Source organism: Poecilia mexicana, unplaced genomic scaffold, assembly GCF_051168715.1.
Source record: "Poecilia mexicana isolate PSO_F unplaced genomic scaffold, ASM5116871v1 scaffold_11, whole genome shotgun sequence".
NCBI classification, from domain to species: Eukaryota; Metazoa; Chordata; class Actinopteri; order Cyprinodontiformes; family Poeciliidae; genus Poecilia; species Poecilia mexicana.
The window spans coordinates 26,246,966-26,260,564 of record NW_028263380.1 but is presented as its reverse complement, the minus strand read 5'-3'; the positions used below and the strand labels follow the sequence as shown (position 1 = coordinate 26,260,564).

The 13,599-nt window shown below is 41.1% G+C and overlaps 1 protein-coding gene and 1 long non-coding RNA gene across 5 annotated transcripts in view; both read left to right on the top strand.

Moving 5' to 3' along the window:
* Window positions 1-13,599, top strand: part of LOC106923326 (zinc finger MYM-type protein 4-like) — a 29,490-nt gene that overhangs the window by 9,165 nt on the left and 6,726 nt on the right. For 3 of the 4 annotated variants that reach the window (XM_088010518.1, XM_088010519.1, XM_088010520.1), the window contains 14 exons: window positions 132-208; window positions 306-452; window positions 5,718-5,950; window positions 7,066-7,255; window positions 7,330-7,533; window positions 8,401-8,551; window positions 9,175-9,290; window positions 9,362-9,529; window positions 10,134-10,284; window positions 11,094-11,266; window positions 11,345-11,489; window positions 12,295-12,390; window positions 12,476-12,507; window positions 12,643-12,805. In XM_088010518.1, the coding sequence (XP_087866644.1) occupies window positions 132-208; window positions 306-452; window positions 5,718-5,950; window positions 7,066-7,255; window positions 7,330-7,533; window positions 8,401-8,551; window positions 9,175-9,290; window positions 9,362-9,529; window positions 10,134-10,284; window positions 11,094-11,266; window positions 11,345-11,489; window positions 12,295-12,390; window positions 12,476-12,507; window positions 12,643-12,805 (2,046 nt within the window). The remainder of the gene's footprint in view (window positions 1-131; window positions 209-305; window positions 453-5,717; window positions 5,951-7,065; window positions 7,256-7,329; window positions 7,534-8,400; window positions 8,552-9,174; window positions 9,291-9,361; window positions 9,530-10,133; window positions 10,285-11,093; window positions 11,267-11,344; window positions 11,490-12,294; window positions 12,391-12,475; window positions 12,508-12,642; window positions 12,806-13,599) is intronic. The other variant, XM_014996307.2, reaches the window with a different exon arrangement.
* Window positions 2,224-4,855, top strand: LOC148156605 (uncharacterized). The gene is made up of 2 exons (XR_015764684.1): window positions 2,224-2,523; window positions 2,904-4,855. It is a non-coding gene; the product is annotated as an uncharacterized LOC148156605 (long non-coding RNA).

Here is a 13,599-nt window from a genome sequence, read left to right as displayed (position 1 = left end):
AACCACAAAACCTTTTTCCAAAAATTAAATCTTCAAACACCAAAAATTAATCAATAAGTTAGTTTGAGCTCTTGAAATGTTATTTTAAAATTTCTCTCGTACCGGACCCGTTTTTCTCCTCCTGTCTCCAGGGAGAGACAGCTCCTCCCCTGCTGCCGTGGTCAACGGGATGAAAGTGGTGAAGTTGTCCTTCCCCAGATCAGACTCTGTAAGTCGCTCCTCGGTTAAAAATATTTATTTTTCAAAGCTCAATCTTTCTTCCTTCTGGTCGTCGTTGAAGTCCGAGTGTTTTTTTCTCCCTGAAGCAGGAGGGGCAGACAGAGACCGAAGACAGGAAGTCGTCTCCTTCGCCGCCTCTGGCCAAAGTGAAGGACGAGCCGGTGGACGAGGAATACGAACAGGCGCTGACTTCCTCCACGTCTACGGCCAGCATCAAGGACGAACCCGCCAAGGTGAGTTCACGCACAGCCCGGTGGTTCATCCCAAACAAAAATTAACTAATTAAACCAAACCACAATTAGACTTCAGTGTAAGCGGTTTGAGACCTGCATGCGAAGGAGAAGAACGTAGCAGCGCTCTGTTTGTGGCTGTAAAGATGGCCGCCACGATGGATGGATGGATTTTAAAGTTATTCAGTAACGAGCGGAAAGCATCGTCTCCAGATCAGAAGCAGATGAAGGAAGCTGATATAAAGTCTGAGTCGCCACCAAACTTTCAGTTTCAGTTAAGGAAATTTATTTAAAAAAATATTAAATTGCTCAATTTTATGGTCAATGGAAACACATCTACTTTTAAAACAATCGGATACAATTTGGTTCCACATATGGAAGCAGAACAGATCAGACTTTATGGATTGAAATGAACGGACTGTTCAGATCGCCGTGAAAAAGTCGGCTTCGGGTGGCATTGGCCTGCTGCAGCACAGCAGCTGTCATGTGTTAAAGCTGCTGTGCTGCAGCTGCTGGATGCATCCCAGCTGCAGCACCTGAATCCAACGAGCAGCTCGTTACCAGGGCTCTGCTGCAGCTGGACAGTCTGCACTCACTGGGCTAAAACACAGGAAGTCAAACTTTCACCTGGAAAAACCCTCAATACTCAACTGGGATGCAGAACCTGGAGGTTAGACAGCTTAAATATGTATCTTTTAACTATTTATGCTAAGGATGAATGATTGCAGTCTATTTGTAGAGACGTTCGACTCTGAGTTGAGGTTAAAGGTCACAGAGTGATGGAAGCCCTTATGAGAAGGAGAAGAAAATGGGTTGATGTCTCAGCTGTTGGAAGATGTTCTGAATCCTGAGGCCTAGTCAAAGTCACTGAACTAATCCAACCTTAACACAATGATTTAAAAACATTAACATGTTTGTTCTTTTCAAGTCAGTGAAAAACTCTTCAGTAAAATCCTTCAGAGAAACATTTATCCAGATAAAACTAAATCGATGTTGACTTTCTGCTTTGTGAATTTTAAAAACATAAATCTAAATTTGAAAAATAAAAACAAGAAATAGAGCATATGACTGAGTGTTTGGGCCATCTTGGATAAATATTGCATGGAACATGTGAAACCGTCAGCTTCAGATTCGATGCAGTCGAGCTCGTCTACGTCAGCGGGAAGCACAGGTAGGCGAGCCGACGGCAGCGAGCCGGGCGGCAGCGAGCCGGGCGGCAGCGAGCCGGGCTGCAGCGAGCCGGGCTGCAGCGAGTCGGGCTGCAGCGAGCCGGGCGGCAGCGAGCCGGGCGGCAGCGAGCCGGGCGGCAGCGAGCCGGGCTGCAGCGAGCCGGGCGGCAGCGAGCCGGGCGGCAGCGAGCCGGGCGGCAGCGAGCCGGGCGGCAGCGAGCCGGGCGGCAGCGAGCCGGGCGGCAGCGAGCCGGGCGGGGCGGCAGCGAGCCGGGCGGCAGCGAGCCGGGCGGCAGCGAGCCGGGCGGCAGCGAGCCGGGCGGCAGCGAGCCGGGCTGCAGCGAGCCGGGCTGCAGCGAGCCGGGCTGCAGCGAGCCGGGCGGCAGCGAGCCGGGCGGCAGCGAGCCGCTCCGCTTCAGCTGCAAGGAACAGATCTGATGTAGCAAAGACCAAACGGCTCAGTGTTTGTCTTTATGGGTCTGGAACAATAATCCAACATTTATCCAGATAAAACTAAATCGATGTTGACTTTCTGCTTTGTGAATTTTAAAAACATAAATCTAAATTTGAAAAATAAAAACAAGAAATAGAGCATTTATCCATCTTGGATAAATATTGCATGGAACAAATTTCCAACATAAAACGTAAATATTTCTAGCCGTGTAACGCCAAACGTATCATATGTGATACATGAGTTTTTGAGACCTCCAAATGAGCAGTGTGACATTTTTTCCCTAAAAAACCCGATGTATACAATTAGACACATGTAGTGCACTGATAATCCAACAGGGGGCAGTAACTTTCTCACCAGAGGCCTTTCCACTGATACTACAAGACTGCCATGGCAAAGGACTGGGGCACATGCGGTTTCAGCAGGAAAACTTTGCCAATTTTAGACGGTTAAGGTAAGAAAAAACATTTGTTTTGGGGTGAACTATCAATAGGAACACTTACTGAGTTGATGCAATGTAAAATTACTTAGTATTTTATCATAATTTCTTTGTAAAACCGTGTTGAAAAGTGATGTATCAAATTTGATACAGTGGGTCAGTTAACTCAAAAAATCAGTCAATTGTCTTTTTTATTGTACTTCATGTATTTTACATCACGTCAAGCAATGTACAGTCTTTTTTCATATAAACTAATGACATGTTTGCATGTTCATAATTTGGAACATTTATAGCTTAAAAATAGATATGCAACTTGGAGCTTTTGCTTATTTTCATTGAAAACTGACCAATTCAAAGATAAACAGTCTGTTTTTTGTGCCTGTGTGTTTTTTTAGATGGCAAAGACAGACACTGTTGAAGATATTCTGAATATGATTATGGATGGGAATTCAAGTGACATCGAGCAGCTAGGGGAGGATGAGGATGAGGAATGGACTCCTGCAAGGATTGAGGAACACCCAGATAGCGGAGATGATGAAGAAGAGGAAAACCCAGATAAGGATGATGATGATGAAGCACCAGAAATCCCAAAGGACAAAACACCAAAGCAGTCGGGAAAGAGCAAAGTGAAAAGGAAGGAGTATCGCTGGGAAAAAATACAGTTTGAAGCCCCGTCTGCTGAGTTTGTGGAACCTGTTGAGGAAGACTCTGAAGAGAGGCTTGACTGGACACCATGTCAGTACTTCAAAGATTTTGTGACTGAGGACATGCTACAAGAAATTGCAGAAGAAACAAACTTGTACAGTGTGCAGAAAAATGGAAAGTCGGTTAACACAAATGCCCAAGAAATCGAGCAACTTCTGGGTATGTATATGCACATGGGGTTAGTACAGATGCCCAACGTACGAGCTTACTGGGAGACGGAGACAAGGTACCCCCCAGTTTGTGATGTGATGTCAGGGGGTTGATTCCTGAATTTGCTGACAGTGATTCACTTTCAGAATAACCTCAATGTGTCTGAGGATGCAAAACAAGATAAAGTGTGGAAACTCTGGCCATGGTTGGAGAAACTACGCCAACGCTTTCTTTGTATACCACCTGAAGAATGTCACGCTGTTGACGAAATCATGGTTCCTTTCAAAGGAAAATCACATCAACGGTGCTACATGCCAGGAAAACCTCACAAGTGGGGGTTCAAGATGTGGGGACGTGGTGGGCAAAGTGGCTATATGAGTTTGATGTGTGCCAAGGGGGAGGAAATCTTGGCCAAGAGAAATCTGATGTTGGTGCTACAGGAGATGTTGTCCTGAAAATGACCTCAACCCTTCCAGCAGGAAAGAATCTCAAAGTTTTTGCTGACAATTTCTTTACGTCAGTTCCATTGGAACTTGAAACAAAGAGGAATCTACTATATAGGCACAGTCCGAATGAACAGGGTGAAGGATTGCCAACTGATGGATGAGAAGGAACTGAAGAAAAAGGGAAGAGGGTCACTGGATTTCAGAGTAAACCAGGAAAACAACATCATTGTGAGATGGTATGACAACAAAGCTGTGAACCTGCTCTCTTCTTTTGTTGGTGTTGAACCACTGTGTGAAGCGTTGGGATCGAAAAGCCAAAACCCACATAATGGTTCCCAGACCGGCCATTGTTGACACTTACAACAGGTTCATGTTCTTGATATGCTTTCTGCACTACAAGTTCAGCTTCAGATCCCAAAGATGGTACATCTACATTTGGTGGCAGTAATCAATGCATGGATCCGCTACAGAAGAGACCTGGAGAAACTGCATCCCAGGCAGAAACACCTGCCCTGCGAAGGTTTCAGGCCTCTGTTGCCACTGCCCTCACAAGTGCACGAAAGGTCAAAAAGTGTGGCAGACCTTTGTCCTGTCCGGAAGCAACGCCAACCCCTCCTAGGAGGAGGAAAACCACTGAGTTGCCCCCTGATGTGAGAAAGGATGGCCTCCATCATTTCCCAACATGGGAGACCCGACGGAGATGCAAGCCCTGTGTGGGCCACTTTGCCCATGTGTTCTGTGAGAAATGCAGCGTGCATCTTTGTCTGAACAAGGACAAAAACTGTTTCCAAGCCTATCATAATGCAAAATAAAAAGGTTGTGAGCCACAATATGTGTAGAAAATAACTGAAATGTTATGTTCTCCAGACTGCCACCCTGCCAGGTCCATTGGTGGATTTGTTATTGCTGCATTGTTGTAGCACTTATGTTTGGATTTAACAATTTATCTGAGTTATTTTATTATGTTTGTTCAAGAAAAGATAATCTTTGAGCATTGTGACCCGATGTATCAAATATGATACAAAATGAAACTCGTATATGGAAAATGATATTTGAAAAAGTTTTTTTTGTTTGTTCAGAGGGACCAATAAAGGCTCCAGTTTCAAATAATTGGATTTTTCTGTCAGTTATTTCATGGTGTGGACTTTACAGGGCTAGATTAATTTCATATTTATGGGGAAAAAATCTGGTTATTATCTGATGATGAAAAGACAAAATGATAATTTTCCATGACCAAAGGAATAAATTTGCCATATTAGAACTAAATTTTTATTATTGTTTGACTGAAGTGGTAAATTTAGGAGATGCAGAAAATATCTGTTCTGTTTCCTGGATCAGAACCAGACAGGTTGCAGATATTTCAGAAAATATCTTAGTTTTTATTGTTAATTTTTGCCTTTAATCATGGAAAATTTTCTTTTAAGGAGTTTTCAACGTGAGAATATTTAGCTTTTTCTACTGTTTTTTTTTTTTAATAACGTTTTTGGAGAAAATTTATTTCCTCCTTTGTGGATTTGTTATTATTGCTTTGGCTGCAATGACCCCAATACTCTTTAGTGTTTTTTTGTCTTTGGCCCGATTAAAATACAGATCAAAGATCTTATAAAAAAAATAATAATGCAGGAAAAGGTAAAACCCCAATGGACTTATGTAATCTTTCTCTCAAATAATCTAGAAAAATAACACAAATCATCAGCTAATCATGGATTTAAGAAGACAGAGAAAACAGTAAAAATAAAAAACGTTCATACTCTGTCATATGGATGCTCATCTGCTGCTTATGCATTTTGCTGCTACTTTGATCCAAAACCAATAATTCGGTTGACATCGCAGCCCAGCTGCTGAGAAGGAAGATGGCGTCTGGTGTTTGTGACGTTGTCTCCTGACCGGCGGTTCCTCTGTCGACAGGACGACCTGCGGATCGGCTCGGTGTTCTCCGTGTCTCCGTCCGGAGAAACGCTGCCGTGCGTCAACCCGTCCTCCGTCCACATGTCCTGCTCCAACTGCAGGAAGAACCTGATGAAAGGACAGACGGCGTTCCAGAGGAAGGGTTCGCCGGCGCTCTTCTGCTCCACCTCCTGCCTCTCCGCGTCGCTGCCCTCCTCCAAAGGAGCCACCAAGCCCTGCGTCTTCTGCCAAAAGTAACGACAGCAGCACGCCGCCAAAAACCTGATCCTCACTTTTCTAAAGAGAGGATCTACAAATGACAGAAAATATTTCAAAAAGTGTTTTTTATCTCAATCTGTGGTTTATATGACAGAATATTAGGACCAAAATATGAGTATAGTCGTAATATTAGCAGATTAAAGATGCAATGTTGCCAGAAAGAGTATTAAAATTAAGAGTTTTTTTAATGAAAAAAGCAAAAATCTGTTTGTTTCTTAGTTTTCTCAATTGTTTCAAAGTTCTGCAGCTGATAATAATTTCAGGCTAATGTGTTAAAAGATGAAATATTAAAATTATCTGTAAAACTTACAACAAAGTAAAACTGCAGAACATTTCTGATTTAAATACGTTATTTTCATGTTGAAGTTCCCCTAAAATGACGGTTTCGTTCCAGCATTATTTTCTGTCAAACGACGTTATTATTGTAACATTATAACTATCAAATCGTTTATCGATTTATCGCGATAAATTTCTCACAAGATTTTGATTCACCACTAAAATTTAATAAATTCCAATTAATTAAAAAACTAAAACTATCCGTATTGTTGGGTTTGTTAGTTTTAATATTTTGCTCCACTGTTAGTTCAGTTAAAACATATCAATAAATTTGAAAATATGATAAAATGCAGATTAGTGACAGAAATCACATTTTTATGACTTCTGTCCTAAAGAGGCATTTTATAGACGGGAATGTTTATCAAGAGCATCGTTTGTTTGTGGGGCTAAAATTACCTAAAAAGTTGTAATAAATAGTTGGCATCACTTATTTTTATCACAAAATGTAATAATTATAAACTTTAAGTCCAGATTTGATTCCCGTAACTGAAAGTAAAAAAATCTCGGCCTGGTCCTGATATTCTGTCACAGAGGTGACTTGAATTAAAAGTCAGTTAAACAGAAGCTTTAAACATGATTGTTAAACAAGATGGCCGCCGTGGGCGCGCTGACACTCTGGAAACACCAGGGGGGGAAAAAATCCAGATTTTCCAAATCTGTTTTTAGTGAATAAAATGGCTTTATCGCCCCGCTCCCCTCTGAGCCAATCGGGTCTCGATCGGCTCTGTGACGCGGCTGCGCTGCTCTCCTGCAGGTTGATCCTTCGGACCCAGGATGCAGTTCTGGCTCCAGATGCCAACGGCGCCATGAAGGAGTTCTGCAGCCAGAACTGCGTCACTTCCTTCAACTACAAGAAACACACGCAGAGCATCCGCGCCGCCGCCGCGCCGTGCAAAGCGCCGCAGACGCAGTCGCTCTGCAGCATGTGCTCCAGATTCAGCACCGTGAGTTCAGCGGACCAGAACCCGGTTCTACCGGCTCGCCGCTGTGAAGCTACATTTTTCTGCTCTGTCCGCAGAGCAAACACGAGGTGATCCTGCGCGGCACCGTCCACAAGATGTGCAGCGACGCGTGCTTCAACCGCTTCCGCACCGTCAACAACCTGACGATGGCGGGCTGCGCCAGCTGCGGCTCGTTCTGCCAGAGCAAACCCGTCATGCTGAAGCTGGAGGACAGCAGCAAGACGCTCTGCAACATGGACTGCCTGGCCAAATACAAGGAGGTACCTGAACGCCTCGCCGCTGCCTGACCCGCCCTGCAGAAACACCGGCAGGAGTTTCACTCCACTTTCTACCGCAGATAAAATATTAACTTGCAAGTAACTTTTCAGCAAGAAATAGGAGAATGTTTAAGTAAATAATTGATTAAAAAAGGTTCTAGTTTCACAGGCAGATGATTTCACTTATAACTTGACATTTTTCCCACATTATAAATGAAATAATCTGCCAGTAGAACTTGTTTTATCAATATCAACAAATTATTGACCTGAAACTAGTTCCTACACTGCAAAAACACAAAATCTTACTAAGTATTTTTAGTCTGTTTTCTAGTTATTACAATTAGACAAAACTAACTTACAGGCACGTTTTCAGAAAGATGTAAGGGGTTATTTTAAGTAAATAATTCCTTAATGTTAATAAAAACTATTTTCACTGCCATGTTATTTACTTCTAAAGCGGGAACATTTTATTGCTGGTGAAATAATCTTAGTGAATCTACTACTTTTTAAAATAAATAAGGATTTATTTACTTGAAATAAGATCTGATATCTTGCTGAAAAGTTAATCGTAAGTTAGATTTTTGTCTTATTTTACTTGGATATTTACTTTAAAATCTAAACCTAAAACACTTGATGAGATTTAGTTTTTTCCAGAAATTTTGGCTCTAAAATCTCTACTTCTAACTGAGGCACTAGACAAACTGATCAACATATTTGATGTGTATCGATGATTTTAACGATGCATTTTTCTTACTCTGGTTGACTGTGATATTTGATGTTTGATGTTTTCATGATGTAAAGCACCAAGAACTGCCTCAGTGCTGAAATGTGCCGTACAAATGAAGTTGATTGCTTTTCGTTTGTTGCCAGAAAACGAAGGTGATTCTGCCGTGCACGATGTGCCGCGCGCCACACATGCTGCCCCAGATGTTCAGCAACAAAAACAGCGACGAGTCGGTCAACGTGTTCTGCAGCAACAGCTGCCTGATGGCGTTTAAGGTCCAGAGCGTCAGCTCTTCAGGTGCGGCTGCACACGTTTCCTTCTGCTGGACGTCAAAGCGGGGAGATGAAAACTCTGCAGTTATCTTTGATTGTCTGTGACGTTAAAACGCCAATATTCTGATTCTCCCAAACTGAAACGATCTGAGGGATGTTATTCCTGTAGACGGTGAATGTTTCCGTTTCCTTACACTCTTTCTTTCTGCAGAGATTTTATGATCAGTTGAGACTGAAAAGCAGCTAATTTACATTAACAACACAGTTTATTTATTTGGGTAATTTTTAATCTTTACATAAACAAGTTAAAAAAGACAAAACCAATACAGACATGGATAAACAATATTAAAATTTCTGTCAATTGCAAGAACACAAAGCGAACTTGTTGCACCTCCACTTTTTTATATATTTAAAGTTCTTAGTTTGTTCAATGTTGGAATAGTTTGACATGTTAGTTCTTCCATTACCATCAAGTGTGAAGCAGCTGGAAACACCTGAGACAGTTTTATAGATACTGAAGCGCAAACGGAGAGGATGGACTGAACAGAGATCACAACGTTCCTAATATTCTATCAGCTTCTTTTGTGGCTGACGCAGGACTGAGCTGTGATATTTCAGTAACGTCTCGGTTCGAACGTTCCTCTGCAGGAGCTCGATTAAACTGCGACAACTGTGGGAAGAACACGGTTCCTTCGTACCACCTGGCCATGTCGGACACCTCCATCAGGAACTTCTGCAGCATGCCTTGCGTCATGACGTTCCAGGTAGAGGCGCCTCGACGCAGCCGCTTCATTCGCTCTGCAGGTGAAACGCTGACATTGTTTCTGTTTCACAGGAGAAGTTCAAGAAGAGCCAGCCGCAGCTGAACGTTTTCACCAAGCTGCCAGTCGGGTCGGCCCAGGCCCAGACCGCCACGCCGACGCAGCTGGTCGACGCGCTGAAGCTCAACTGCTTCCAGTGCAGCCAGGTGGTCACCTCCAAACCGGAGCTCATCCAGATAAAGGTAGCAGGAAACGAGACGCCACGCTTTACTAAACCTGGCATGATGAATATTTATTTTGTTTAATAAAAAAGTTGAAAGTTTCCACCAAAAAGTCATAAATTGAGATTAAATTTCTCCTTGAAACTCAGAAATTTCCAAGTTTTTTTGTAGAAAATTTCAGAGATGACTCAAAATTAGATTTTTTTTGTTGTTGGAAATTTTCCAGTGACCTGATACTCTCCATGGTAGATTTTGCATGCTTGCTGTATTAAAAGAAAAGCATCTAGTTTTCAGTTTCTTTTTGACTCGACTGAACAGATTTTTCAGTAATAACAGAATCCGGGCCGCTTTCTTTCAAAACGTTTATTTATCCAAGTTTAATCAATCATTTCGGTGAAAGTCTATGAATATTAATGGTTTCACCTTTTGGCAAAGCTTGGTTATAAAAAGACAAATACTTTGCATTTTCTATTTTAAGAAACTTACAAATGAAAGTGTCCATCTGCATCTCCAGGCCACATTTGTATTATTTTTAGATGCACTCTGGACCCCCTGATCCAAACGGATAAATGACCCCAGAGTCGGGTTTTCTCACTCCGGGGTGATTGTTCCCGTGTTTCTCCAGGATAAAATAATTTTCCTGTGCGGTTCCGACTGTTCGATGGAGTACAAGAAGGCCAACGCCGTGATGAGTCTGTGTGAATACTGCAAGATCGAAAAGATCACCAGAGAGGCCAAGAGGATCAACAACAAGGACTGCTACTTCTGCAGCGACGGTGAGCGCAGCGGCTCCACTGATGGGAAAATACGCAGCAAATGAAATGTGGAAAAAATATCAGATTTTTAGACTTTGATCCTCTTCCTAGTTCCTAATGTACAACAAAGCAGCCTTGTTCGAAAAATACCACCATTTAGTTTGACTCATTTTAGTTTAAATCATGTAGCTTATCTCTGATTTCACTTTATAATCTGGACTTCAACATTTTTTGTCATTTAAATTCAAGTTTTTTACTTCCTGACTGAATACTGACTCATTTAAAAATGTATAAAGGGAAATTTTGTAATTTTTTATTTTGGTCCTGTTTGGTCGTTTCTGTTTGGTCGTGTGATGGTGATGCAGAACAGGATTGTGGGATGTTTAACTTGAGCAGAGGAGCATGAAGAACATCAGCAGCGAAGTTGATTTTTACACATTGTGAGAAATGTTGGGGAAATGTACATAGATAATATGTCAGTAATCAGTTTTAATATCAACCCTTTCACATCAGTTCATCTCCCGATTAAAACTTTTACAAATAAAAGGTAACTTTTCAGCACAATACAGGAGCTTGTTTTCAGTCAATTATTGGATTCTCAAATGTTTCACTAACGACAATTTTTCCATATTATTAGTGAAACAATCTGAAACCAGTAATATTTATCCACATTCAAAAATTAGTGACTTTAAACAAACTCATATTTCTCGCTGAAAAGTTTCTCATAAGTTAGTCTTGTCTTATTTGAAGTGTACTTGGATATTTGAACTAGAAACTGTTCAGAAGTCGTATTATTTTGATGCAGAACCGCGTTCTGTTCCCGTTTCCAGGCTGTAAGCTCCTCTTCAGGCACGAGCTGAGTAAGAACTGGGGGAAGCACTGCCACTCCTGCGTCTACTGCCACTGCGTGTCCAAGAAGCTGGTGACGGCCCAGTACGGCGGCTCCATCGAGGAGTTCTGCTCCGAGGAGTGCCGCTCCAAGTACACCATGCTGTTCTGCCACGTAAGCCGCCGCGATCCGCGCCGAAGCCGCCGTTTGCTTTCAGTGACGATGACGATGCTGTAACTGCGCCCCCTGCAGGTAGCAAAGTGCGACAGCTGCGGGCGTAAAGGGAAGCTGAAGCAGAGCCTGCCGCTGCTTGGGGAGGTCAAACATTTCTGTGGCATCAGCTGTCTGCTCAAGTTCTGCTGCGATAGGGTGGCGGCCCAGGGCGAGGTCATCAAAGGTCCAGATCACTTTTACCTTTATTTCACATTTACGGAGCATGAAAATGTTAAAAAGTATTAAACAATTAGACATTTGTTATGTTGTTGCTTAATCAGATAAAAAAAGGCCAAATTTTCTTAATCTTTTTTATACTAGAAATGCATTAAAAGATGCAAATAATAACAGGATTTATATATATATATATATATATATATATATATATATATATATTAATCATTTCAGGCCTAGATTTATGTAATAAATGTTTCTATAATTTTAATATTATTAACATATTACTATGATGGATTACAGCACAGGAAACATGAAATGATTAAAAACTGAAATAAAATTTAGCATATTTTTATTACAGGTTTATGTAAATGATTGTTTATAGAAAATGTATTTAGGAAGTCATTTGGATTTCTCAACATTCTGAGAAATTGATAAACTATTTATCAATAAATTGATTTATTGATAAATAAATCAATGAACCAAAAGCTGATTATTTTGTCAAATTCTCATAAAATTACATTATCATAATTTTAGATGTTTTTTGAAAGATTACTTTAATTTCTGGGAAGTGACTCCTAGACGTCAAACTTCCCATCATCCATCTGTGGAGTCAACTCAAGTTTTTTTGGACATAAATAACAACATATTTTGTTCAAATATTAGAAAACAGACCAAAATGAAAACCTGCAGAGTTTCATGTCTGAAGCGTCCAGTTGAACTTCGTTCTGGTTAAACATCTGCTGGTCTGTTTGGGTCAGACGTGTAGCTGTGGGACTCGGTTTGGACCGGTTGTTTGTGTTCTGGTTCTGCAGCTGCCGGCGAGGCCACGCCCGTCATCGCCAGCGTCATGTCGCTCGCAGACCAGCCGGCGGGGAGATCCAAATCGGCAGACAAACCCACGCACCTCAGTACAGAACCCAGACTAAACTCTGATTTATCCGTCTGACCCGGTTCTTTGTTTCACATCTAAAGTTTCTCTTTTTGTCTCAACAGGCACCAGGTCAAAAACCAAGAACTCTGGAAATGTAAGTCAGTGAAAATGACCCAAACAGATTAATAAGTGACAGAAAATGGCAATAAAATAGTGAAATAATTGAATTTTATTTGTTCACTTGCTGGTTGTTGGAGCCGTTTTGAGTTCTGGTGTTTTTGTCTTGCAGATCAGCGTCCAAACAGACACAGCGAAGATCCATCCTCCTCCTTCTCCTCTCCCTCCTTCTGCGCCGAAGTTACTGAAGAACAAAGCGCTGCTGTGCAAACCTCTGGTGCAGAACAAAGGAGTTTCCTGCAAAACGCAGACGGCCAGCGTGGAGGCGCAGACCGGTACAGTCAATTCAGCCCCACACGTTTCTTCAGAAAGCAGTTTTCACAGAAAATCACAAAGAGCTGCACAATAAAAATTAAATTATACAGAGAATAAAATAAAATCATAAAAGCCTGGGAAGCTTTTAGCCAGAATCCCGCCGATTCTGGCTAAAATGTTTTTGTTTTCAGCCAGAATCTGAGTGAAGCCGCTGGTTGTGGCTGAAAACAAAATGCATTTAAAAAATTAAAATATTCTGTAAATAAAATGCAGAATTTTATAGCTTGATTATAGTAAATGTCATGTTTATCTAATTTTCTTTTTTCCCCCTTTTTTCCAAAATTGGTGGAAATGAAGATACAATCAACAATATTTAGCCACAAAACAATAAGCCATAAATCAATATAAAAAAGAAAATTTCCAGAGCAAAATGTCAAGTTTTTCTTTTTTAACATGTAAATAATTTTCTAGTGAAAAATAAGCAGAAAAAACAGAGATAAGATTAACATGTAGCAGTGTTTTACCTAAAAATAGAGAGAAATTTTAAATGAGCAATGTTGCAAAAAGAAAAATAAAGCAATGTTTTCATACTTTAGGTTACTTCAAAATTTGGATTTAAATATCCACCTAGTTTTTATTTTATTAAATTATTACTGCTGGATATCCATTAAAATCGCTTGGATTAATGATTTATATCATATTTCTAACGTGTTTTGTTTCTGATCCAAATGAGTTTTTCTCAGCGTTGGAGCAAACGGCAACATTTCATCCTTTATTTATTAGATATTTAAAAACATGCAGGCCGTCGTCTCTG